The following is a 27143-nucleotide window of genomic DNA, read 5'->3' as shown; positions in this document are numbered from 1 at the left end:
ATGGGTATTTATACCCAGCTCATGATGTCTGGTCCGAAGGATCCGATAGATGGTCCGAAGGATCATCTATCGATGACAATGAAATCGAAGGATTAGCATGGACCTCGAAAGATCACCTTTCGAGGTCTATCATTCGAAGCCTATCTTTCGATGCCATCGAAGGATCTACAATATCCTTCGATTGGCTATCCTTCGACACAGAACATCATCTTTCAACATTTACCAGCTGTTGTCCAAGTCAAACCGGAGGATGGTTGACTTGGTCAACTTACAACACTAAACAGGACATCGTTTACATCGTGACCGAATACAGACAAAGTACAGACACAAGTGCATCAACAAACTCCCCCTTGGCTGTAGCTTTGTCTTTATCTTCTATAGTTGTAGACTCGTCTCGATGTCCTTTCAAGTCTTCAAAGTCGGAGGATCTTCAAAGTCTTCACGTCTTGAAAGCAGAGAGTGTATCAACAAACTACCCGTATCATGTAGGAAGTGTGTTGACAAACTCCCCCTTAACATAAGCTCCCCCTTGAGTTATGCTCGTGAAAAGACTTTATCTTTATGAAGTGAGATCCTTGTGGTGTTGATGATGGCCAGCGGCAACTCGATCATCTTCATCTTTTGAGCGCCTTCTCGTCGTGTCTTCATTCCAATGCTTGTCATCGACCATGTTCTCCTAGCCTTTAGAATCTGCACATGCAAGAAATCTAAACGCGTAATGAGAACAACTGCTTGGAATAGTTAAAATAACCAAATGACACACGAATGACCATGTCACAATCAAACACCGTCCGACAGTTTGAAAGTTTTCCAGATTTATCAATTTCAATTTCTAACTTTCAAAACATGCAAATTTCGACCGTTTATGAAGATTTTAGTCAATTCGGTTTTCGTTCAGGTTTCAGGCATCGAAGACTCGAGCTCCAACATCGTACGATCGAAAATAAAGTAGAAATAAAATCTTTTTGGCTTTTATAAAGTTTATATTAAAACACACCTAAAATCTTTTTGGTATTTTTGAAATTAAAAAAACAACAATTTAAAGTCTTTTGAGTGTTATCAAACGACATCACCGCTAATGTCGTGCTGATATGCACCAAACGACGAAACTGTTTAAAAGAAACAAAATAAAAGTTAAGCAGTAAATAAATAAATATATACAAACATTCTTTTTGCGAGTTTCGAGGGTAAGAGAATCATATCAGTGTACGGTCATGCCAAAACACTCTTGTTGTTCAGTTAGTTAACATTAAGATAAGCATCCTATAACAAGTATCGGTATTGTTGTCCACTTAAGCTCAACTTATCAGATGTAATCATGCCGAGGGGATACGTTAAGGTATGATTTATACTTACCGACCGGTGTTCATCCACATCACGACACATTCCCGTATCAAGGTATGCACGAGAGTTCATCTTACCGGTGAGTATACCGATTATCATCTGTTTGACCGTATAAATTGTGAGATACTCACTTATTTTGATTTGAAAACAAGCCCTATGTGATATAATCACTTATTGATGAGGAACTTGATTTTCGTATGCATGAGGGCACAGGTGCAAGTCCGTGAACAGGTCAGTACTTCCGTACAGCAGAGAGACGAACTTGACACCCGGATAAATGTGATATTTTATCACTTATTTGTTTGGACATGTGATTGTTTATCACTTATTGAGGTCGAATGCAGTATGTAATATGTACACGTATGTATAGTATCATGGAAGATCTAGACTTGCGTCCCCGTTATTTTTCGGTAAAAGATACAACCATGATACCCAGATGATAAGCAGCATAAAGACCGAATATCTCAGAACCTCGGCAATCTATCAAACAAAATTTCGGTACTAAGACCATATGCCAATGAATGGTTCCCACCTGGTCTTCAGTCGATTTAAGTTTATATCACCCTGCACACTTTAAAATGATTGTGAGCCTACCGATACATCTTATATAGAGCTGCTTATAGTTTTTCATTTAAGGTTTAAAGAGGTTTGGATAAACCACTGATGTACTATCATTTTCTCTTTTGCTCGCCAGGAAACTCATTTTTGATTTTCTATTGTTTTTGTGTTTTTGAAATTTTTCGATGTTTTTGGATTTTCAGATTTTGGATTTACTCCCCCTAAAATCAATAAACTAAGATAAATTTAAAACACACAAAGATATTTATAAAAATGATTTTCCGATGTTGGTTTTACTCTTGCTTGACCTTAATGCCATTTACCAATAATAAGAAGTCAAATCTAGATTTGTCAAAAGCTTTGGTAAATAAGTCGGCACGTTGGTCATCGGTGTGGACCTTAACAACATCGATTAGCCTTTTCTCAAAGCAATCACGTATGAAGTGATATTTGATTTCGATGTGTTTGGTCTTTGAATGCTGCACAGGATCTCTAGTGATATCTAAAGCAGCAGAATTATCAACGTAAATAGGAGTAGTTAGGAATTCAAAACCGTAGTCCCGCATTTGTTGTTGGATCCAAAGAACTTGGGAGCAACAACTTGAGGCAGCAATGTATTCAGCTTCGCATGTTGATGTAGCGACGCATGTCTGCTTCTTGCACTGCCATGTAACTAGGCGATTTCCTAAAAACTGACATCCAGCCGTTGTGGATTTGCCGTCGATTTTGCATCCGCCAAAATCAGAATCACTGAAAGCTACCAATTCAAAGTTATTATCCCTAGGGTACCACAGACCGGTGTCAGGGTACGCCTTCAAATAACGAAAAATCCTTTTGACAGCAGCAAGATGTGAGGCCTTCGGGTTAACTTGATATCTGGCAAGCAGGCACGTTGGGTACATTATGTCTGGCCTTGATGCTGTGAGGTACATAAGAGATCCAATCATCGCGCGGTAGATTGAAGGGCTAACAGCTTCTCCCTTCAAGTCTGGAGTAATTCCGTGATTTGTTGGCAATGGGGTACCAATGGGCGTTGCATCAGACATCTGGAACCGGCTCAAGATGTCACCAACATATTTAGTCTGATGGATGAATATCCCAGACTCTGTTTGTTGTACTTGTAGGCCCAAGAAGAAGGTCATTTCCCCCATAGCACTCATCTCGAATTTATCCTGCATAATGCGCTCGAATTCCCTACACAAGACATCATTAGTAGAACCAAAAATAATATCATCAACGTATACCTGTACCAGAAGAAGATCTCCATCTTGTTCTTTGATGAAGAGAGTACAGTCGATAAGACCTCTTCGAAAACCGTTCTCCAGCAGATAGTGAGATAAGGTTGCATACCAAGCTCGCGGTGCTTGATGAAGACCATAAAGAGCTTTGTTGAGCAACCAAACCCGATCGGGATGGATAGGATCTTCAAAACCTGGAGGCTGTTCGACGTATACCTCTTCTTCAACCACACCATGTAAGAATGCACTTTTCACGTCCATCTGATAAACCTTGAATCCTTTGAAAGACGCATAGGCTAGAAAGATTCGAATTGCTTCGAGACGTGCCACTGGTGCATATACTTCGTTGTAGTCGATCCCTTCAATCTGACGAAAACCTTGAACGACTAAACATGCTTTGTTTCGGATAACAACTCCACGGTCATCCTTTTTGCATTTGAAAACCCAACGGGTACCAATCTTCTTGTATCCAGCAGGTTTCTCTACGAGTTTCCAGACACCCAGCTTCTGGAATTGTTGCAGTTCTTCCTGCATTGCTTCAACCCAAGCGTTATCCTTCAAAGCTTCTTTCCACGTTCTTGGTTCTTCCTATGAGACATAACACGCGAAAGACCAATCGTTTTGTTGCCCGGATTCTCTAATAGCTGCATACAAGCCTGCATTGTTGTTATTTCGCAACATGTTTCTTGTTTGAACGCCACTTTGCACATTTCCAATGATGTTTTGTTGAGGATGGGTATTATGAATCCTTGTCTCTGGATTATCTGGAACTGGAACATTTATACCCAGGTTGTTGAGGTTAAGATCAACAACCAATTCAAGGCCCGGAATTGACGAAGAGGATGATGCAGTAGCCTCAGCTGTTCTATGGGCATCCACTGGAGGAGTACCCTCTGAAGTACCATGAACTGCTGTTGTAGGAGCTTCCTGATCTGCATCTAGAAATTCATCATCCTCTGAAGATTCGTTCAATTCATTTGCATCATGAAAATCCTCATTGTTGAGAGTATTATTGTTCACCGAAGAAGATGGTTCTTGATTAACAAGAATTGGACGAACCACCGGTGAAACTGTTGCATTGTCACTCTCGAAAAACATCCTAGCCGCAGCATTTTCTTCAACGGCTTCAACGTTGATCGAATTGAAGAAGTCATCATACTCGAACATCCAAGGTTGACCCGGATTTTTGACTGGCAAGGTGTGCCGTTGTACTCTGACCTCAGACCATTCCTCGATCCTTTTAGTCTCTAGATTCCAGACTCGTAAGTTAGGGGTGGCATACCCAAGAAAGTATCCATCAATTGCTTTTGCCCCAAACTTTCCATTAGGATCGATGATTGTGCATGGAGCTCCAAACGGTTCGAGATAAGACAAATCTGGTTTCCGTTTTTGAAGAAGCTCAAAGCAGGTCTTGTTGTGCCTTTTGACTGTAAGGACTCTGTTCAATGTGTAACATGCAGAGGCCACAGCTTCAGTCCAGAATGGAATGGGCAACTGCGACTCTACCAACATTGTCCTAGCAGTCTCGATCAATGTGCGGTTCTTACGTTCAGCGACACCATTCCGTTGAGGAGTATAAGCTGCACTAAATTCATGAAGAATACCTTTTGAAGTGCAGAACTCCGTCATGGAATGATTTTTAAATTCAGTACCATTGTCGCTACGTATTCGCCTAACCTTCAACTTATACAAATTCTCAATCTGAATGATCAAGTTTTTGATAATACCAAAGGTTTCACTCTTGTGTGCCATGAACGCAACCCAAGAAAATCTTGAATAATCATCAGTAACCACGAGGCAGTATTGATCACCCCGAATACTCTTGTGCTTGACAGGACCGAACAAATCCATGTGCAAGCGTTCAAGAGGAACTGCCACCGTGTTGATCTTCTTTGTAGGGTGCTTCTTCTTCGTTTGCTTTCCTTTCTGGCACGAAACACAGACGTCTTGAAGATGGAAATTTTTGAGGGGAACACCATTCACCAATTCATTTGAAACCAAATGATTCATTTTGCGTAAGTGAATGTGACCCATTCGTCTGTGCCAAGAGATAGTGTCTTTTTCTGTGGCTTTGGTAACGAAACAAGTTGCTTGTGCAGACGTAGTAATAGCTTGGCTCATGTCAAGGACGTACAAATCATTTATCCTTGGAGCCGACAAGAGAATCCATTCTTTTGGAATTTTGAAGCCGGGTTTCAGCACATAACATCCATTAGCATCAAAGTGTACTGAGAACTGCTTGTCACAGATTTGAGAAACACTGAGAAGATTGTGATCAAGTTGTTGCACAAAATTGATCTTGTCAAAGCTGACAATCCCGTTAGATATCATTCCTTCACCCGTTATATATCCACCTTTATCTCCAGCAAAAGCAACATAACCTCCTCTAATAGATTTAACGTCGTAGAGAAGCTTCATGTCGCCTGTCATGTGCCTGGATGCCCCACTATCAACAATCCAATGACTACTGATAGTTCCTCCTGAAGCACCCTGCACATGAACTCAAATGAATTAGTTGGAGATGGGGACCCAAGCCATTGTGGTCTTGGGTCTTCCATTTTCATCAATGACAATAACTTCTTGTCTTTGATGGTTGGTGAATTGTGATGGTCCCCCTGATTCAGTAACCGATTTAGGTTTCCATGTCTGTTTTGTTTTACCAGTGTCTTTCTTTAAAACTTTAACTTCTTGATTGTTTGAAGTTGTAGAATTGTCTGGTTTTACAGCAACAGATTGTTTTTGAACCACATCGATTTTAATTGCTTTTTCAATTTTCTTGACCTGTTGCCTTTTCTGTTTCTTTTCCCTTTCTTTTACAAGTCGGGGATCTTGTTTTGTGGAAACAGTTGGCTTATGGTCAGTTTTGCCACGGGGATCATCAACCTTTCCTTTTTGTTTATGAAGATATGGACAATTACGAATAATATGTCCAATGGTTCCACATTCAAAACATGATCTTCGTTCTACAAACCCCGAAGTATCATGTGATCGCTTAGCCGATGATGTTGAACTTTGTGAACCCGAGGTACTAGGCTTTGAACTGCTTGGTTCATTTCTTTTCTCGACAATAGTTTTCTTGACAAAATCTAAGTTAGATTGGTTTTCAAACTTTTCAATTTTGTCTGTTCCCGTCGATTTCACAAAGTTAACATTTTTCTTCTTCTTTTGGTTCGGCTTCTTTTGGACTTGAGCCGGTGATTTTCCTTTGGTCTTGGTGTGATTTTGCTGTTTTGGCACTGTTGGTAATTTCTTGTTGCCAAATTGTTTTCGAATTTCAGCCTTTGGAATAGGAGGACACTGTGTAAGTGTAACACGTGGTCCTGTCTTTCCCAAAAACTTACTTGTCGAATTTTCAAAGACTTTGCAGATTAATGATTGATTAACATTCTTAATGGGAAAATCTTTGTCTGAGTAAATTTTATCATCACCAACTAGAGTGTACAGCAAATTCACACTCTCCGGCTCTTCTGCAGTTGAGGACTCAGTTGCAACAGTCTTAGCGGGTTGTACAGGGGGATCACATAGAATGTGATTCTCAAGAGGTATGTCCTCATTTTTGACTACCGCATCAGACTTTGCTGGGACAGTATCATCAGATTCATCATCAGACGAATCAGCATCCTCAATCACAACTGGAGGATCTTGATTCTGTTCAGCACTCACAAATGTATCTGCTGACACATCTGAATCTGAGGATACTTCCTTTTGGTATCCGAGTCCTGCAGCAAACTCCTTAACATCTAGAGGCACAGAAGGTTCAAAGAATACCCTGTCCTCTTCATCAGGCATGGCATCATAATTATGTCTCACTGGTGGTGGACACTTCTTGTAGCCTATGCATGTGACATCTCTCTTTTCCTTCTGAACATCAATGATGTGATCTAACACATAGCTAGAGCTCAAATAACTGTCTAGCTTGAGTTGGATCGCATCACTTTCGGTTTTCACACAAGCCATCTCTTTTTGCATAATCTCAAGGCGAGATATATACAAATTAATATCAGTTTGTTTTCTTGAAACCATTTTAGTCAGTTCAATTTTATCTTTCTTTAATGTTTCAATTACTGACTTAAATTCTTTTTCATGGTTTTCATAAAACATGTTGGCTTCTGTGCATTTAGAGAGATCCACAGTCAACTTCTGATTGTGGATGAATGTCACATCATATTTCTCTTGCAAAGCCTCATGCTTGCTTTGCAAGTCACACCAGTCAGCACTCAAGGAACCATGTTTGTCTTGCAAGTCAAACAAACTAGCTTGTAAAGCATCATGTTTGGCTTGCAACTCAGACATATTTCCTTCTAAATCAGCATACCTAGCATGCAACCTAGCACATTCATCACAATTAACAGCAGTGGGTTCATCAACACATACCTGACTTGATGAACCGTCGACATTAGCCATAAAGGCTGAATGGAGAGAAGACGAAGAATAAGCAGCTTGATCCACCAGAATAGATCTTCTTTGAGTTTCTGCTGCAGCTTCCCCCAAAAGTTCATCAAAGTCAACATCATCCGAAAGATTAGATGTCTCACCCACATGATCATCACCAGAGTTGGATGATTCTTCATCAACACTCCTGCTGTATCCAGAGGAGTCTTCATCTTCAGACGATTCACCACCACTGGCAGAAGATTCTCCACCACTGGTGTGAACTAGCTTCTTCACAACCTGAGCAAAACATGCTGTTCCATCGGGAGCATCACCACCCAACTGGATTGACCAGTCACAACCTTCATCCACCTAAACTGCAAGTGCCCGATTGGTTTGGTTGTTGACAGGCACCAATGTACGCTCATTGTTTCTGTTCTGCTGGTTGCCTTGGTTTCTGAAGGGGTTTTGATTCCCGTGCTGAGCTGGTTTTGTGCATTCCCTCTTAAAGTGACCCCTTTCACCACAGTTGTAGCACTTAACAGCTTGTTTATCGAACCCATACTTGGTGTCTCTCTTGCTTTCCAAGCTGGTTCTTCCAGTACTTTCCATCCAATCCTTTGCTCTTCTCACAGCACTTGCAAAGGCCCACTTGATATCCATCAAGTCCATCTCCTCTTTATCAATCTGCCTGTAATCTTCTTGTGTCAGATTAATGTTGCCAATCTGACCTTCTATTAACCCACAGTATGCGCTCACTACAGTGTTAAGCAGCTCCATGTGTTCCTTAGCTACTTCTACACTGATTTTAGAGAAGCTTGACGTGTCGAGCTGTACGGTACCTGACTTTGACTGTTGACCAGCAGATGATGTTCCTCCATAACATGCACGTTGTTGTTGAGCAGGAGGAGGAGGAGGTGGTTCTATTGGATTTCCATACATGTCTGTGGTGGGAGGTGGCTTAACAGGAACTTGCACCGGATTGCCATACATATCAGTGGTTGTGACAAACGCTGTTTGCAAAGGAGCATGTGGACCTGTTCTTGCAGACGAAGTATTGGAAGTTCCACAATACATTTCAGGATTTTGTGGCAATGGAACTCTCTTCGCCTTTAATGTTTCCTCCTGATCCTTGTTTTCCAGAAGCTGCACGAAGTCGTTGATATTTGTAGTTTTCAACACTCCGTTATATTTCAGGATTTCCAAGAAACTACTCCATTGGGGAGGCAAAGCATCAGCAAACTTTTTCACCACCTCTGCTTGAGTTGTTGTAACACCAAAATTATTCAGCTCAGTAAGCAAATGATAAAACCGACTTGTCATGTCTCCCAAAGACTCCTTATCTAAGCATGTGAAACAGTCGAATTCTTTCTTGAGCAGATCATGACGCAATTGACGTGTTGCTTCATTCCCTACTCCCCTGGTTTTCAAACCGTCCCATAGCTTCTTTGTAGTCTTGAAGCTGACAAATTGATGATAGATGTCTTTGCTTAGCGCCTGAGTGAGAATGGCGTAGGCTTTCTTCTCCAGATCATAAATTTTCTTCTGATCCTCTGGAAGATCGGCAAAACTAGCAGTTGTTGAAGCGGCGACTTCGATAGCTTGATCAAAATCTGTGGTGAAACGTATCCACAGCTCTGTATTCTGGCCCAGAACATATGTACGGAATCTGTCAGCCCAACCCGGATATTCATTTAAATGCATCAGCTTCGGAGGTCGATTCAAGCTTCCTGTTTCGCTTTCGCTCAGTAAGATACTTTGGATACTAGGAGTTTGATTCGAGACTAACGCCCACTGATTTCCCTGAGAAGATGTCGATACCGGAGACTCGGCCCATGAAGGCGATAGACTTGTAGACGTGTATTTTCCACTGTCTGGCGCCGGTGTACCCCACCATGAAGGAGTGACACCTGAGCTTGTATATTTACCACTGTCTGGGGCAGGATTCCACCAACTCGGATTCATGATTGGAAAGCAAAATAAATGCTAAGTGAATAATCCGAAAGATAACACAGCCGAAGGATCCTGGTCGAAAGATCTGAAATCACAGAAATTTGTTAACAATAAACTGACCACAATCGAAAGATCAACTATTGTTCGAAGGATCAACAGTACTCGAAAGATTACTGTTGAATCTCGAACAATAATTTCGAAAGATTCAAGAACTCGAAGGATTCCCTTTTGAAAGATCCTTATCTTTCGAGTTAAATCCCTATCTTTCGGACACTGTCTTTCGAATAGATTCCTTTTGGTCGAAAGATATGTTTCGGACTTCGAAGGATGGGTCGAAGGATGACAATCTTTCGAGCCTTCCTTGATAGAAAGATGGTCTTTCGAGGTCGAAAGATATCTTTCGACAGCTCCTGACACACTGACACAGATGTGAAAGGTTGGTGAAAAGGTGATGGGTTGGTAAGTCAACTTTCGGCAAAAGGGTATGGCAGGCTGACAACTTTCCCACCAACTAAGATTTTGAAAGATAATTTACCCAAAAAGGAAAACCCTATCTTCAAACCAGTCACCGGAATATTGACCGGAATATGGCCGGAAATTACCAACACACTCAAAAACAAGTTTTTTTTTTTTTTTTTAAGTTACCCAACCCAACCTTGAACACTCCCGAAGGTTTAGAGCTCGTTTTTCAGTTTAAAAGTCCAGTAAAACCAACAAAAACGGGTGCTAAACCAAGTGTTCAAACACACCAAGAACTTGAATAAAACCCGGTTTTAAACAAGGTAAGGAGCCTTAGCTCTGATACCACTTGTAGGTCCCTTTGTCGGAGGATGACGAACCTAAACCTTGTTATACAAACCCACTAGCGAGTGCGGAATCCAAGCTAGCAAGCAAACCGGGATGAAACAAGTAGAAAGACAAACACACACGGGTTCTCCGATTAACACAACTTGTATTAATGCAAATGAAGGTTTCGGTTACAAGCACAATGTTTACAAATCTAACTTGTAAACTCTCAAAGTGTGTGTGTGAGTTCCGGACAGAATGCTCTCAACTTATCTCTCTATCTCTCGGGTGTGAACTATCAGAACTGAACTAACACATACACTGCATGGGTATTTATACCCAGCTCATGATGTCTGGTCCGAAGGATCCGATAGATGGTCCGAAGGATCATCTATCGATGACAATGAAATCGAAGGATTAGCATGGACCTCGAAAGATCACCTTTCGAGGTCTATCATTCGAAGCCTATCTTTCGATGCCATCGAAGGATCTACAATATCCTTCGATTGGCTATCCTTCGACACAGAACATCATCTTTCAACATTTACCAACTGTTGTCCAAGTCAAACCGGAGGATGGTTGACTTGGTCAACTTACAACACTAAACAGGACATCGTTTACATCGTGACCGAATACAGACAAAGTACAGACACAAGTGCATCAACAGTCATACCTTGTGCTTTCATGTCCCTAAACCTCATCTCACGTAAAGCATTATCTGAAAAGCGTAAAACAAACAACGTTTTAATAGAATTCGAAAAATGAACTACCATAAACATCAAATTACAAACTTTAAACTTAAAAAAGTGCCATGTGTTTTGAAGAAACCATGATGGTTGTTAAATTTTACAAGATGACAAATCAAAGATGAAGTTGGAAAAGATTGAAGTTATTCTTAGGTTAAAACTTACCATAATAGCCAATGGGCTAGTGGTGGAGTGGTAAGGGAGAGACCTTGTGTTCCAAGTGACTCAAGTTCAATTCCTGCCCCTAGCATTTAGTTTCTGCGGCACCTGGTGATGATGGGAGACTAGGCGAGTAGGCGGCGATCGCTAGTTCGATCCTTGAACTGAGCGGGTTTTACCTCACCGCACTGTCGTGCCTTCAGGCGAGTGTTCACGGGCTTCGGCCCTAGGTGGGGGTTTTCCCCGGTTCGGAAGGCGGGTGTATCCCGATGTGGTGAATTTCGCCAGTAACCCATTTGGAGGATTCGTTGGCCGTTCAAAAAAAAAAAAAAAAACTTACCATAATAACTTTAACTTTTTTCTGTTCTTGGAAATATTGCCTGTTTGTGCAATTTTCCGAACAGTTGCAGGTATTTGTGCAGCTAACATCTACAAAAAAACATTAGAAATATTATATCTAGGGCTAGGTGATCGATAATCAATACCAAGATAGCCGGCGAATTACCTGCATGTACAAGCTTCGTCGCATACGTTTGGATCACTACAAGTGCAATCTCCAATGCTGATATCCACATCGACACTCTTCTTCTTTATCCGGTATATATCTTGTTTAAGTTGAGGAGACCATGGCATGGTGAGCCAGAATGATGTAGAATATGTTATAAGTTTTCATTTGTATAAGCTGTCTTTTAGAAAATATATCTATATGATCTATAGTGGTGTTATTAAGAAAATTAATTAGTTCTTAAGATGAAAAAAGGATACTACGCATAATATGCACGTAAGAAGGTGGCTCCAAGTTATCTGCCATGGTGCCTTTCCAAGTTAAATCAATCTTGAATTCCTCTTCCACGTTTGGTATCAGTAGAAGACGAAACGATTCCTATTATTAGAAGTCGAAAGATTCAGTTGAGGCCCTCTAGTTACAAGTAAGCTTTCTCATTCCTACCATTTATTATTGTGTCGGATGAGAACTAGAATTGAAGTGATACAAAACTGATTCAATAGTTAGTAGACTATTATTTGGAGGAGCTAGACAGAGGAAAGAATGGTAGAAAGTAAACATAAAATGAGCATAATTCAGTCTACGAGTTTTAGCCAGTTCGATGAAAATGAAATGTTAAAAACTTATTGGACCCACAGGCGATAAATGAAATCTTTGGCCTAAACTGACAAAAGTTTCCAAACCATAGGGCCTAAAATGAAATATTACTCCAAAAATATATTTAAAAAAATGTATAAAAAGATTAAAAAATACCAAAATAAAAAAATATATATGATGATTTATTTTTAAAATTTATGGTCTCTGCCTTGGAGATATGGGTCGTCGCCCACTGTCCCCTCCCAGCCAGCCGTAAAATCACATTTTTTTTTTTGTAAATTTATAATCGATAATAATAACCTTAGTAAAAGAGTACAATTCAATCAAACACAATATCTTATCATCAAGATTTCAAAGGTGAATCCAAAAACTAGTTCCTGAATCCGACCGGATAAAACCCATATTTGTGCTTATACAAATTTACCACTATATTATAGAAACAAAAGTAATCAAAACCCTACAAGTTTTAGTTTTGGTGCACCCACAAGAAACGGGAGGAGCAATTTGGATTCTGCAATCCCCATCTCCTTCTTCTTTGAAACCCATTCACTCAAATGATCTTCTGAACTCTTAGATTTCACTACTGTATTCATTCATAAAAAAAGAGTTTTTGCAACTGCTAATGGGAGTACAACAAGACAATCTTACAAGTTTGCACAAGTCTAGCAACATGTTTGCAACTTATAAAGCCTAGAGAAATTAAATGCTGGAGCTACCCATATGGAAGTATTGCAATGTGATTATGTTTGTTCCAATATTGGAGATTTTGTTGATTTGAAGAATAATGAATATGCGCTTGTTTGTGTGTGTGACGTAGGGGTTTTAAATTGTAACGGTGTGGAGCTAAGTTTGAAAAAAAAAATTATAATTCTGAAGACGGTGGTTGTTTACTAAACTGCCTTTTAATATTTTGTGAAATAACAAAATTACCAAAGAAATGCAGGAAAATTTTAAGGGCAATTTTGCCATTCCAAGTGTCTTTAACGGTAATGTATTTCTTTTTGTGTACTTATTTTCAGTTAAACAATATTTACGTTTTTGATATATTTTTTAATTAGTTTCTACAAAAAAATAAGTATAAAGATGAACTCAATAATCCAAAACATTAATACAAAATCAGGCATACCGTATACATTATATGTAACAAATAATTCGATTTCTAGATGAACCAAGTTTTAATGTTAATTTAGTGTCTTTCTATCTATTAACGATTTTATCTTAAATAGTGATACACACGAAGCATATTTATATAGCACAACAATCAGCAAACCGTTTTATTCAAAAGATTCGAATCAATGGATGCGACGATAATACGTAAAGCTTCAATGTTTAAATCAAAATGATCAACTAAACAACAAGCGTCAAAACCTATAATCTAAAAAATTAAATCAACACAACATAATTGTAAACATTTTAAGCAAAACAAGAGATAAACTAAATCATATAAAGCTTCTTCTAGCTAGTTTCTCATCTCTAATCTTCAACCCGTAGCCATCTAGCCAAGATTACTTCCCATTGAGCCAAACACGTCCCCCGTGATCCAAACGATGCAAGCCATCAAATCAATACCCAGATTAAAAGGCTCGTAAAACGACAAGGCCACAATTAAGCCCATGTATGCTCATCAACATCATACCTTCTAGGTGGGAAAAAGAATCTACCTCGAGTCTTACACATTGCCCGAGATTCAGCCCACGAGTGCATGTCCACCCTTTCCAAGCCCAAAGTACCAGCCCAATCCAAACCTAATTGACCCTACTCGACTAACCAAGAAACAAAGTCCGCGGCTTAAACTCCAACCTCTGGACCTACCCCTACGATGGCGGAAACATCGGGCCATGGCACTGAGCGAAACAGTTTGTCCAAGAGAAATCCATAACAACTAAAATTATCGGATATTTAACATTACGTTCCATACCGTAACATATCAAATAATTCAATTATTACAGACATAGTATCTCAAGGCAAATAAATTGTTTCGACAACTCAGAATTTAAAATGTGACGTTTGTAGACCACCTAATCTTGATTCATCACAACAAGCGAGGATCAACATCCTAAACACCTATCACATACGTTAAAATAGAGGTCAATACACATAGTGTAAATGTGAGCATACAAGTTTAATTAGTATAATAGATAGCGAAATCGGTTTACGCATAACCAGCATGTAACATGTTAAAAGTGAAGCTAGCAGGTTATCGACAATGAAATATGCACAGACATGACTGCGAGTTATAGAATGCGCAACACATATCACCACTGTGACACGTGAAGTAAAGCCCTTAACAACCCCTGTCCACGACAGGTGCTAAGTCCAAACTATAGTACTATCGTTGCTAAGGTGTCAGGCAACAATCACTGTGTAAACATTACATACAAGCATTCATCGAGTAACATGTATAACATGCAATAACGGTCAACGTAAAAAAATGTTTGCATTATGTATCGATTGTGATTTGAAATAGGTAACATATGTAACACCCAAAAGTGTGTAAAGCAAAAAGGGTTCACGTATACTCACAAATTGTGTTAAATGAATAACACAGCCTTGGATTGGATTGAAGGGATCGCTGGAAAGTTAGCCTGATTAAAGAACGATAGTATAAGCGATGAACAGTGCGAGAAACGGTGTCGCGTGATGTAACATCCGTTAAAATGGGCTCCCAAAATCCAACTCGTTTTAAAATTCGGATCCTAACCTCGAAATTCGAAAGCTTCGTGAAACAAACAATCATTGAACAATCGTTATCCGTAATTTACTTCGTTATAGAAATGGTTACTCGTTAGCTAATTAATAAAAGTAACTAAATTTACAAACTTAAAAAAAAAAGCTTTATTCTTTTTATCTTTAATCTAGTTAGTCTTGTTAAGCTTCTAAGTTAGTTTAGATAATACAAGTTAACATGGTTAGTTTTGTTGTTAAGTTATTTATTTATTTTTTTTTTGTATTTTTTTAACATAACTTAACCTAACTATTTAAACTTCTTAAACCCCATCATCTCCTTCATTTCAAAACCCTAGCCCCCCCTTCTCACTTCCCCTTTTCTCTCAAAATTCCGGTCACCGGAGCCGGTTTCCGACCGGAACTCCGGCGACGTTCCTCCAACTACACACCACAACACCCCCTCGACTCATCTTGGCTCACCACTCAACCTTTTCCCCCCCTCTGCTCAACTGAACGGCCGACCACCACTGTGGTGGTGGCGGCTCACGACGAGACAGAAACCGAGAGAGAGAGAGAGAGAGAGAGAGAGAGAGAGAGAGAGAGAGATGCGGACGAGGGAGGAAGAGAGCGACGAGTGAGGGCAGCGCTGCCGTCGGCGGCGGCAACGGCGGTGGTGCTTGTTTTCTCTTTCTGCTCCGACGAGTTCCGGTAAATATCTCTCACTCTTTTCGTTTCTTTGAAAACCTTCTTTTGATCTCAAGATAACCGACCAGAAATGTTGTTTTTCTTCTTGTCATCCCGGTGATGGTGGTGGTGCTCATTGTTGCGTTCAGCTTTGGATATTACGGGTCTCGTTGGGTTCAAGTCAACGGTCAGAATTTTGATCGGACTCGGGTCAGCTGTGGCGATTTCAGTTCAACATGGTTCCAGTTCGAGTCACGATTCAGGTTAGGAATTTGCGTATATTCGGTTCATTATGGTTCAGTGTTTGTTTGGCTCGTGCCTCGTCGGCTCTGCTCAGATTCGGGTTTTTGATTTGTTTTCGGCCAGTTTGATTCCAGTGGCTTGGTTTGAAATTCGGGTTCGTTACGGATCCTATCTCGGTTCGAGTTTACAACCGGTTTCGGTTCAGGTTAGTCTTGGTTCGAGCCTTGGTCGTTGCTTCCATTCAAGTCCGATTAATTTCTTTTATTATGCAACAGGTTCGGGTCATGTACCAATTGGGTTCGGTTCGATGTTCCGGTCAAACAGTCAACTGTCGGGTCAAATCTGGTCAAAGCTGGTCAACCAAGCTCTCGGTGCAGTCGGGTTACGGGTTCGGGTCATCGGGTTAAACACGAGACGTGATATATTAACGACACAAATATTTCAAATATATTGTTTTATATTTTGTTATCACAAACTGCATCATATATAGCTTGTTTATAAAAATACATAGAAATGTATATAATTATATATTGTTTTGTCATTGTTGAGTTTTGAAATGATAATCGACACTTTGGTTGTTGGGATCGTCCAAAAACAGAGGAAACTCTGCCCGTTTTTCGTAAAATCGGTAAAACGAAGAGTGTTAAATTTATAACATGAAACGTATCAAATTCGTTTAATTTTCATAAAATAGATATAAATGTATATTTATTTTGACAATACTTCTATAATATTTTCGATAGACTTAAATTAAAATCTTTGCATAAATTATATAAAACATATATATACCTATCCGTCGACTATCTATGCTTTAGTTTCCACTTTAAATCTACCGTCGTGATTTCGTTTACCCATGCGCCATCGTTTGCCCATGTAGGGTGACCTCGGCGTTCCATCCTCCTAATCTCATCAACTCGTCCTACTTGGATAATCGGAAGAAATTGCAATATTGTGAGTATACTCGTATTCCCCCTTTTTACTTTTACCACTTTTGGGGTGTAACATGTTTATCTATCAACAAACTTACACATGAACATTTTGCTTAACACATGAACATTCCTATAACATGCTTGTATACGTGATGGCTTGATGCTTTAAACTTGGATTTATCTTATGTGTTGAATTTATCATTAACTTCGTACGAGCCAAACCGTGACATATGTAGCGCTATAGGATTAACGACTCGCCTCTTTATCTTCGGTAATGTCATGAGCATATTGCGTTTTCTTGGTTTGATATGTTAGACACATACCATGTTTAAATGTTTATCTTGAATCACATGCTTGCTATGAGGAATTGTTTAAAACTTATCTTTTGCTATGTATGTATCAAACTTGTATACTCGCCTTTGCTTTTGCATTGACTTTATTTTAACATGTTACAGGTGGATGTCGACGATGCATGGAATTTAGTAGGATGCATAGATACACACTTAAAAGGAATTGTATTCATATTGTATTATTTTATTATACATGTTGTTGTATTGTTTTAAAAGCCTTGTAATTGATCCTTTAGAAATTGAATGAAATGATTATTTAAATACTTGTCACAATTATTAGCGTTATGATGTCCCGAGCAATCTTCACACTTCGTCTCATCCCGATGTTTCCGCCATTGGTTGGGGTGTGACACGTGAACTGAGTGACGAAGGGTCATCCGATCAGATGAACTTCCGGACGGATGGCCATTCGGTCGGAGGGTGATCCGTTGGGATGGATGTGTTTGTGTATAATGAATTTGAAGTTTTCATTGTAGGATTTTAAAATGAGAGAAGTGTCTCTACCTTTCTGGTCGTTCGATCGAACGGTCATCTGGATGGATGGTCATTCGATCGGATGGAAATCCGTTCCAGGTGAAATATTTCCCAAAGTTTCAAGTCTGCTGATAGAATAGTCATCCGATCGGATGGTCATCCGATCGGATGACTATTCATTGGAAACTGTTATGTTTTGAAATTTTGTTTAAGTGTTGAAAGTCCACAAGTCATCCGATCGGATGGTCGTTCGATCGGATGGCTATCCGATCGGACGGAAATCCGTTGGTAACTTGTTCGTTGTTTTGAAATCTGGAAAATTTATTAAGTTTTGAAAGTTTACGGTTTGACCGAGACGGTACGACAACGTGTTAAACAACGGAAACCCCATCAAGTCCAAGTCATCCGACCGGATGCGAATCACCCCGTCCGACCAGTTTACTGTTCTTGACGGTTGTTCATGTTCAACCCGTGAATCGGTTGTCTCTTTGATAGAAACCCGTTCCCAGCCCGGCACTTCACTAGAAAGCACTTCACTAGAAAATGAGTAGAGGGCCTGAATGAGCTAAGATTCTTTCGGTTTTGAGTGCAAGAGTGTAAAAGAGTTGAAAGAAGTTTGAATCGGTTTGAAAATGTTTAGATTTAGGTGAAATCAGTGTTTAAACATGTTGAAATCTCTTAGATCTGAGTTGTTCTTGGTGGAATGAGGTCAAATTTTGAAGTTCATGAGAACCCATGATGACATCATCCTAGAACAGCCCAAAATCAGCCGATTTCATGGTGAAAAGTTAAGATTTGTGGGTGAAATCGATGAGAAAGTGTGTGTTGATTGAGAAAGTACAAGATTTGAGGTAGAGACTTACAAGAATCGCGAGGAATCGAGAGAAAATAGGGCAAACGCTTGCTGGTCGAACGAGAGCTGTCACAACACATGGACAGTGATGTGACAAGTGCTATTTATAGGTGAGAGGGTGAGAAAGGCGGTGTTGTGGTGCGATCGGAGGGCAATCCGATCGGATGGCCATCCGATCGGATGACCATCCGATCGAATGGTCCTTCGATCGGATGGTTCGAGTGAGTTGGATTTCAATGTTTCGTTTCGTGCGTTAAGCGTTGCGATGCGTTTAAGCGAGTATCGAGTAAGCGATGCGATAGTATTAAATAATTGCTACACAAATATCTCAACTAACATATAACAACATAAATAAACTTGCGTTTTCCAGTTCGCGATGAGATTGCGTTGCGATAGAGTTGCAATTGCGTTTTCGATTAGCACCTCAAACATGTAATAAACATGCACAAGTAACACATAATAGCACACACACGTAAAACAATATCCAGGATATGGGATTCAAGTTGCGATGCGATAGCGACGAGATCAACGATAAATAGATTAGCGATTAATAGCGATTAAACTGCGATTGTTAACATTTACTCCACATTATACAACTAAAGTAACACAAATTAAAGTATCGATTAACAAGTCAAGGAGTACAATCAATAATTAAGCAAGGAGTGACAGATCGCATTTAGCAATCTTTTCTTCCTTTGACTTTGACTTCAAAAACGCGGGTTGTTACAGCACAAGCGTGGCTCCACGTTAGTCCGTCCAATGGGAAGAGACAAAAGCAAAGTGGTGCGCAATAAATCTTGAGCATCATTCTCCAAAAGTACTATATCGAATTAAACTCGATAAAGTTGTTGTTGTCGAAAGTTTGGATGAAAAAGTTGACCGGCTACTCGGGTTTAGAGGAGACAAAACCATTGTGGCCGACCTTGCTTTCCTCCAAAAAGACTACCCGGGTTTTTCTGAGCAAGATCCAGTATTTTTCAAGAAAAGGAAACAACAAATTCGTGAACGTCTTGGCAAAATGTCTTTCAATTAGTCTTTCTTTTAATTCCTTTTTAGTGGTTTTTTTAAGTTTGTTTTATTTCATGGCATTTTTAATTGTAATGTAACTTTTATTTTGAGTCTCTTTAAATTTTAGTGCAATTTTTAATTTTATTTTAATGTAATGCAATATTATTAATTTAAATGCCATTTACATTTTAAAAATATATATAATAAAAATTTGAATAATTATTTTTGTATGATTTCAGAGTAGTTATTACACAACGCCTAGTTATTGAACAATTTAGCTATTGCCACTCTGCTGACTTGGCGTTGAGGTCGTAGTATGTTTTATTAGTTATTGGAATCCTTAGTAAGATAAACTAAGAAATTAAATCAACACAACATAATAGTAAACATTTTAAGCAAAATAAGAGATACAACAAATCTTATAAAACATCTTCTAGCCAGTTTATCATCTCTAATTAGTTCCCACTGAGCCAAACACGTCCCACGTTAGCCAAGACTACAATTAACCCCATGCATGCTCGATCAACATCATGCCTTTTAGGTCGGAAGAAGAATCGACCTCGAGTCTTGCACATTGCCCGAGATTCAGCCCATGATTGCATGTCAACCCTTTCAAGGCCCAACAGTACCAGCCCTTGGGCAGACCCTGACTCATATCTAGGCTAATATTATATCAAAATCCAGTTAAATTACATGGTCTCTAGGTAAATCACTTTAGGCTCCTTTTAATTTTATAAGACGCTCCTTAATACAACGAAGTGGAAGCCCAAGTGCAATCACCTGGAGAGCCAACAGAAAAACCGTTTTCTAATCTTATGTCGGTCTGCCCCTACACGGTCCGGCCTACGCCAAGCCATCGCCAATCTGCGACCACTGCGCCACCGCCACACTTGCAATCGTCCCCCGTCACTGATGAGTCAACTGTCGACAATCCATACCCGCGCTTGGTTTTTGTTTTGGATTAGTACCTTTTCTATTAAATGGACAAGATTTGAAACATCCATATGCTTCAGTACACAGCTTGTTTCTGGAATTGTTTTAGTTCTAAGATCTTGTGATTTTGTTTGATAATGTTTGGTGTTTTTCATGGTTTTATTAATACTACATGAAGTTCCTTTGGAATATAATTTAAAAATGGAAATTTGTACAACAAAAACCCAACAAATGCCAAAGTGATACATTTTCCTTGAAGTGAAATTTGTTTATGTAATCTAGTCTCTGAAAATGAAACTTGTAACTCAACAATCCAACAAATCAATATGGATAGGGTTTAGGGTTTAGGGTTTAGGGAAAGTTGGTGTATGTTATCAATAAACCAAAATAATTCAACATTGATATCACTAGCAAAGACCAAACTCCACAGATATATTCATTTTTTTAGATTAATAAGACTACTTTCATTCATACTTGCCAAGTTACATAAAAAAGAAGGTAGATGGGCAACAAGTTGCGCCGCCACCCCTTTCTGAATTGCAAACCCTAATCTGCTAAAAACAAAACCCTGCCCCCTGGGCTGAAAAATTGCTGTGGATGACCCGTTGAACCCTGATTAGGAGTTGGATAGCTTCTGACGCTAGGGAGCCAAATGTGTCAAAGCCAAAAGGAACAAAAACATGCTAGTTCTTTGCACAAGCTTTAGCGTGCTTATCAACTTTCTTCGATTCTGCTTTCATGGTGTAAAAACTATTATACAACAAGAATTGCCTTAGAAAAAGCTTAGTTGGATGTGAAGGCATTCTCAATATGAATTGCTCTTTTGCTCGTGCTAAATAATCACTCACCTAGGCCTTTTTTAGTACCAAGATAGTCACGCTAATTTGGAGCACCACAACGGCACTTTACTCTATCACGGTCATACATCTCATATCTACAATGCCAAAATCAAAAATATAATTTATTATATTTTTGTTTGTTATAGTGGATGGATAAGAGGGTGCAAATTAACGATTACTTGTCCCGGTAATCAAGAGTTAACTCTTCTCCAGGTTCGATTGCTCTAAGAGCAAAGATACCAAGACGAGTCTCCCCATTTACATCCCTGCAAAAGTGTCAAAAACATGCTACGCTTGTCACCTTGATAATGCAATGTATTTAATTTAAGAATGACATGCATAGAAGTGAGTATGAAGTTCAAATCTAACCAATTTTCCATTGAACAATTTTGATCACAACAGTGATCTATCAACCGTGATTCACCCCCCTTGAGTTTTGCATCAATGTTAAAGTTTGATCCGACTTGAACCATGTAGAACTTAGTTATACCTTGTGCTTTCATGTCCCTAAACCTCATCTCACGTAAAGCATTATCGATAACTGAAAGCGTAATACAAACAACGTTTTAATAGAATTCGAAATGAAATACCATAAACATGTACATCAAATTACAAACTCTAAACTTAAAAAGGTGCCCTGTGTTTTGAAGAAACCATGATGACTGTTAAATTTTACAAGATGACAAATAAAATAATTATATACGTATACCTTCTCCAACATACTTAATGATGTAATCATCTTTCTTGATGAATTCAACGGCTTCTACACCCCAACCACAATGCTGAGTCTACAAATATGTCAACCATATAAGTAATTATAGAACAAGTATACTCACAAATATTTTTTTTGAATAACTTATCACAAAATAAAAGATTGAAGTTATTCTTAGGTTAAAACTTACCATAATAACTTTAACTTTTTTCTGTTCTTGGAAATATTGCCTGTTTGTGCAATTTTCCGAACAGTTGCAGGTATTTGTGCAGCTAACATACGTAGATCTACAAAAAAAATTAGAAATATTATATCTTGGGCTAGGTGATCGATTATCAATACCAAGATAGCCGGCGAATTACCTGCATGTACAAGCTTCGTCGCATACGTTTGGATCACTTGTGCAATCTCCAATGCTGATATCCACAATGACACTCTTCTTCTTTATCCGGTATATATCTTGTTTAAGTTGAGGAGACCATGGCATGGTGAACCAGAATGATGTAGAATATATTATATGTTTTTATTTGTATAAGCAGTCTTTTAGAAAATGTATATCTACATGATATATAGTGGTGTTATTAAGAAAATTAATTAGTTCTTAAGATGAAAAAAAGGATACTACGCATAATATGCACGTAAGAAGGTGGCTCCAAGTTATCTGCCATGGTGCCTTTCCAAGTTGGATCAATCTTGAATTCCTCTTCCACGTTTGGTATCTGTAGAAAACGAAACGATTCCTATTACTAGAAGTCGAAAGATTCAGTTGAGGCCCTCTAGTTACAAGTAAACTTTCTCATTCCTTCGGATGAGAACTAGAAGTGATACAAAACTGATTCAAGAGTTAGTAGACTATATTTGGAGTAGCTAGACCTGGGAAAGAATGGTTGAAAATAAACATAAAATGAGCGTAATTCAGTCTACGAGTGAAGGTTAAGTCAGTTAGATGAAAATGAAACGTTCCCAAACCATAGGGACTAAAATGAAATTTTACTCTAAAAGAATATATTTAAAAAAATGTATAAAAGATTGAAAAATACAAAAACTAAAAATATATATGATGATTTATTTTTAAAATTTATGGTCTCTACCTTCGAGAGGATGGGTCGTGGGCGGTCGCCCACTGTCCCCTCAGCCATAAAATCACATTTTTTTTTTGTAAATATATAATCGATAATAATAACCTTAGTAAAAGAGTACAATTCAATCAAACACAATATCTTATCATCAAGATTTCAAAGGTGAATCCAAAAACTAGTTCCTTAATCTGACTAGATAAAACCTATATTTGTGCTTAGACAAATTTACCACTATATTATAAAAACAAAAGTAATTCAAACCCTACAAGTTTTAGATTTGGTGCACTCACGAGAAACGAGAGAAGCAATTTGGATTCTGCAATCCCCATCTCCTTCTTCTTTGCAACCCATTCACTCAAATGATTTTCGAAACTCTTAGATTTCACTACTGTATTCATTCATAAAAAAATAGTTTTTGCAACTGCTAATGTGGGTACAACAAGACAATCTTACAAGTTTGCACAAGTCCAGCAACATGTTTGCAACTTATAAAGCCTAGAGAAATTAAATGCTGGAGCTACCCATATGGAAGTATTGCAATGTGATTATGTTTGTTCCTATTTTGAAGATTTTGTTGATTTGTGTGATTATGTTTGTTCCAATATTGAAGATTTTTTTTGATTTGAAGAATAAAGAATGTGCGCTTGTTTGTGTGTGTGACAGAGGGGTTGTAAATTGTAACGGTGTGGAGCTAAGTTTGAAAAAAAAATATATATAATTCTGAAGAAGGTGGTTGTTTACTAATCTGCCTTTTAATATTTTGAGAAATAACAAAATTACCAAAGAATTGCAGGAAAATTTTAAGGGCAACTTTGTCATTCCAAGTGTCTTTAACGGTAATAAATTTGTTTCTCGGTAATAAATTTGTTTCTGTGACTCATTTTCAGTTAAATTAAACAAAATATACTTTTTTGATATATTTTTAATTTGGTTTCTACAAAAAAAGAAAAAAGAGTGTAGTGATGAAAACAATAATCCCAAACACTAATACAAAATCAGGTATACATTATATGTATCTAATAATTTGATTTCTAAATAAACTAAGTTTTAATGTTAATTTAGCGTATTTCTATCAATTAAAGATTTTATCTTAAATACTATACTGATGCACACGGAAGCGTATTTATATAGCTCAACAAGCAAACCGTTTTATTCAAACGATTCAAATCAAAGGATGCGACAATAAAACGTAAACCTTCAATGTTTTAATTAAAATGATCAACTAAACAAACAACCATCAATACCTAAGTACTAGTAAAGAAATAATCAAAGAAACTAATAACAGTAAACATTTTAAGCAAAATAATAGATAAAGTAGATCATATAAAGCTTGTTCTAGCTAGTTTCTCTTATCTCTAATCTTCAACTCATAGCCATCTACCCATGATTACTTCTCACTATGAGCCAAATTGTGCATGCCATCAAATCAATACCCAGATTAAAAGGCCCGTTGACAAGGACACGATTAAGCCCATGTATGCTCGATCAACATCATACCTTCTAGGTGGGAAGAAGAATCTACCTCACATTGCCCGGTATATCCCATTTTCGTTTTACACCATTGTGAACATTACGCCTTTTTTACTCTCTGATCGACGCTCTCGGCATTGAAAAATCGTCGTAAACTAAATCACACGTGTATATGTTGACATTTAAGATACATACAGTCAAGAAAATCAAGAGCAATGGTGATATATATGCGGATTAGACACCAAAAAATAAACACTCAAAAAATGGCTACAATTTAAGGAATGTGTTTTGTAATGGCATCAGATTCCTAATTGATGGAGAAAGGTCTGGTGGCAAGAAAAGCTGCTTCCAGGAGGTTGAGGTTGTCAAGTGTTTTCGCTCGACGATTCCATTCTGGGGTGGTTGGTTTCGCCTTTGTTCATGTAACTTGAATCCTAGAATGGTATATCCCATTTTAGTTTTACACCATTGTGAACCTTATTGTAGGTCCAGGTTTCGGGACCGAAACCGTGATTTTCATGTTCATGTTCAAAGATGGAAGAGATAAGAGAGATGATAACAAACAAACTTTGTATTAATCCGGTAGTAAACATTACAAGTCGGCCCGGTTACATGACAACCGAACTAATACCAAAGAAGTATACATCCGGGGAGAAACCAAGTGGTGATTTCTCCCGGTGAGGTCCCAGACCTCCTCACACTCTCTTGCACACACTTGTGCTCTCACTCTTGTGTTGCAAATGACAAAGTGTTGGTATTTATACCAAAACACAGGCTGCAGGTCGAAGGATCAGACTTACTGGTCGAAACATCATCTATCGATCAGACAGTCTTCGAAAGATACACACATACCTCGAATGATATCCTTCGAGGTCCATCCTTCGATGGGTATCTTTCGAGCTCATCGAAGGATATTCATAATCCTTCGATGCCTTATCCTTCGACACCCATCATAGCACAACCATACTTTGTCTAGCAACACACACACGGTCAAACGAATAACCCTCTCGTTTGACCACTTCAAACGAGCGGGTCTATACACGTTCGTTTGACCGTTTCACTAACTATTACAAATTCAGCATAAAATAAAACTAATCTATTCGACAAGCATCGGACACAAAATCTGCATCAACACTTATGCCTTTTTTTACTCTCTAATCGAGGTTCTCGGCATTGAAAAATCTTCGTAAACTAAATCACACGTGTATATGTTGACATTTAAGAGATATACAGTCAAGAAAATCAACAGCAATGGTGATATATATGCGGATTAGACACCAAAAAATAAACACTCAAAAAATGGCTACAATTTAAGTATTGTGTTTAGTGACAGCATCAGATTCCTAATTCATGGAGAAAGGTCTGTTGGCAAGAAAAGCTACTTCCAGGAGGTTGTCAAGTGTTTTCGCTCGATGATTCCATTCTTGGGTGGTTGGTTTGCCCTTGTTCCTGTTACTCGAACCTTAGCCTGGTATATCCCATTTTAGTTTTACACCATTGTGAACCTTATGCCTTTTTTACTCTCTGGTCGAGGTTCTCGGCATTGAAAAATCTTCGTAAACTAAATCACAAGTGTACATGTTGACATTTAAGAGATATACAGTCAAGAAAATCAACAGCAATGGTGATATATATGCGGATTAGACACCAAAAAATAAACACTAAAAAAATGGCTACAGTTTAAGGAATGTGTTTAGTAACGGCATCAGATTCCTAATTGATTGAGAAAGGTCTGGTGGCAAGAAAAGCTGCTTCCAGAAGGTTGTCAAGTGTTTTCGCTCGATGATTCCGTTCTTGGGTGGTTGGTTTGGCCCTTGTTCCTGTAACTCGAATCCTATCCCGGTATATCCTACTTTAGTTTTACACCATCGTGAACCTTACGCCTTTTTTTACTCTCTGATCGAGGTTCTCGGCATTGAAAAATCTTCGTAAACTAAATCACATGTGTATATGTTGATATTTAAGAGATATACGGTTAAGAAAATCAAGAGTAATGGTGAAATATATGCGGATTAGACACCAAAAAATAAACATTCAAAAAATGGCTACAATTTAAGGAATGTGTTTAGTGACGGCACCAGATTCCTGTTTAACGTTTTTTTAAGTTTGTTTTATTTTATGGCATTTTTAGTTTTAATGTAACTTTTATTTTGAGTCTCTTTTAATTTTAGTGCAATTTTTTATTTTATTTTAATGTAAAGCAATTTTATTAATTTAAGTGCCATTTACATTTTAAAAATATATATAATAAAAATTTGAATAATTATTTTTGAATGATTTCAGAGTAGTTATTACACAGCGCCTAGTTATTGAACAATTAGTTATTGCCACTCTGCTGACTTGGCGCTGAGGTCATAGTATGTTTTATTAGTTATTGGAATCCTTAGTTAGATAAACTAAAAAATTAAATTAACACAACACAATAGTAAACATTTTAAGCAAAATAAGAGATACAACAAATCTTACAAAACATCCCATTGAGCCAAACATATCACACGTGAGCCAAGACTACAATTAATCCTATGCATGCTCAATCAACATTATGCCTTTTAGGTTGGAAGAAGAATCGACCTCGAGTCTTGCACATTGCCCGAGATTCAGCCCACGATTGCATGTCCACCTTATCAAGGCCCAACAGTACCAGC

At 38.4% G+C, this 27143-nt stretch overlaps 1 protein-coding gene across 1 annotated transcript; it reads right to left on the bottom strand.

Annotated features, from left to right (window-relative positions):
• Nucleotides 1-21277: 21277 nt before the first annotated feature.
• Nucleotides 21278-22436, bottom strand: LOC118484989 (histone-lysine N-methyltransferase ASHR3-like). Its single transcript, XM_035981167.1, has 6 exons — nucleotides 22312-22436; nucleotides 22140-22221; nucleotides 21947-22025; nucleotides 21607-21778; nucleotides 21417-21503; nucleotides 21278-21332 (listed from the first exon to the last, which is right to left on the bottom strand). The coding sequence occupies exons 1-6, from the start codon at nucleotides 22434-22436 to the stop codon at nucleotides 21278-21280; spliced, it is 600 nt and encodes a 199-aa protein (XP_035837060.1).
• Between the last annotated feature and the right edge of the window lie 4707 nt (nucleotides 22437-27143).

This window comes from Helianthus annuus, chromosome 12, assembly GCF_002127325.2.
Source record: "Helianthus annuus cultivar XRQ/B chromosome 12, HanXRQr2.0-SUNRISE, whole genome shotgun sequence".
NCBI lineage: Eukaryota > Viridiplantae > Streptophyta > Magnoliopsida > Asterales > Asteraceae > Helianthus > Helianthus annuus.
Note: the sequence above shows the minus strand (reverse complement) of the source record. Positions and strands in the feature narration are given on the sequence as shown.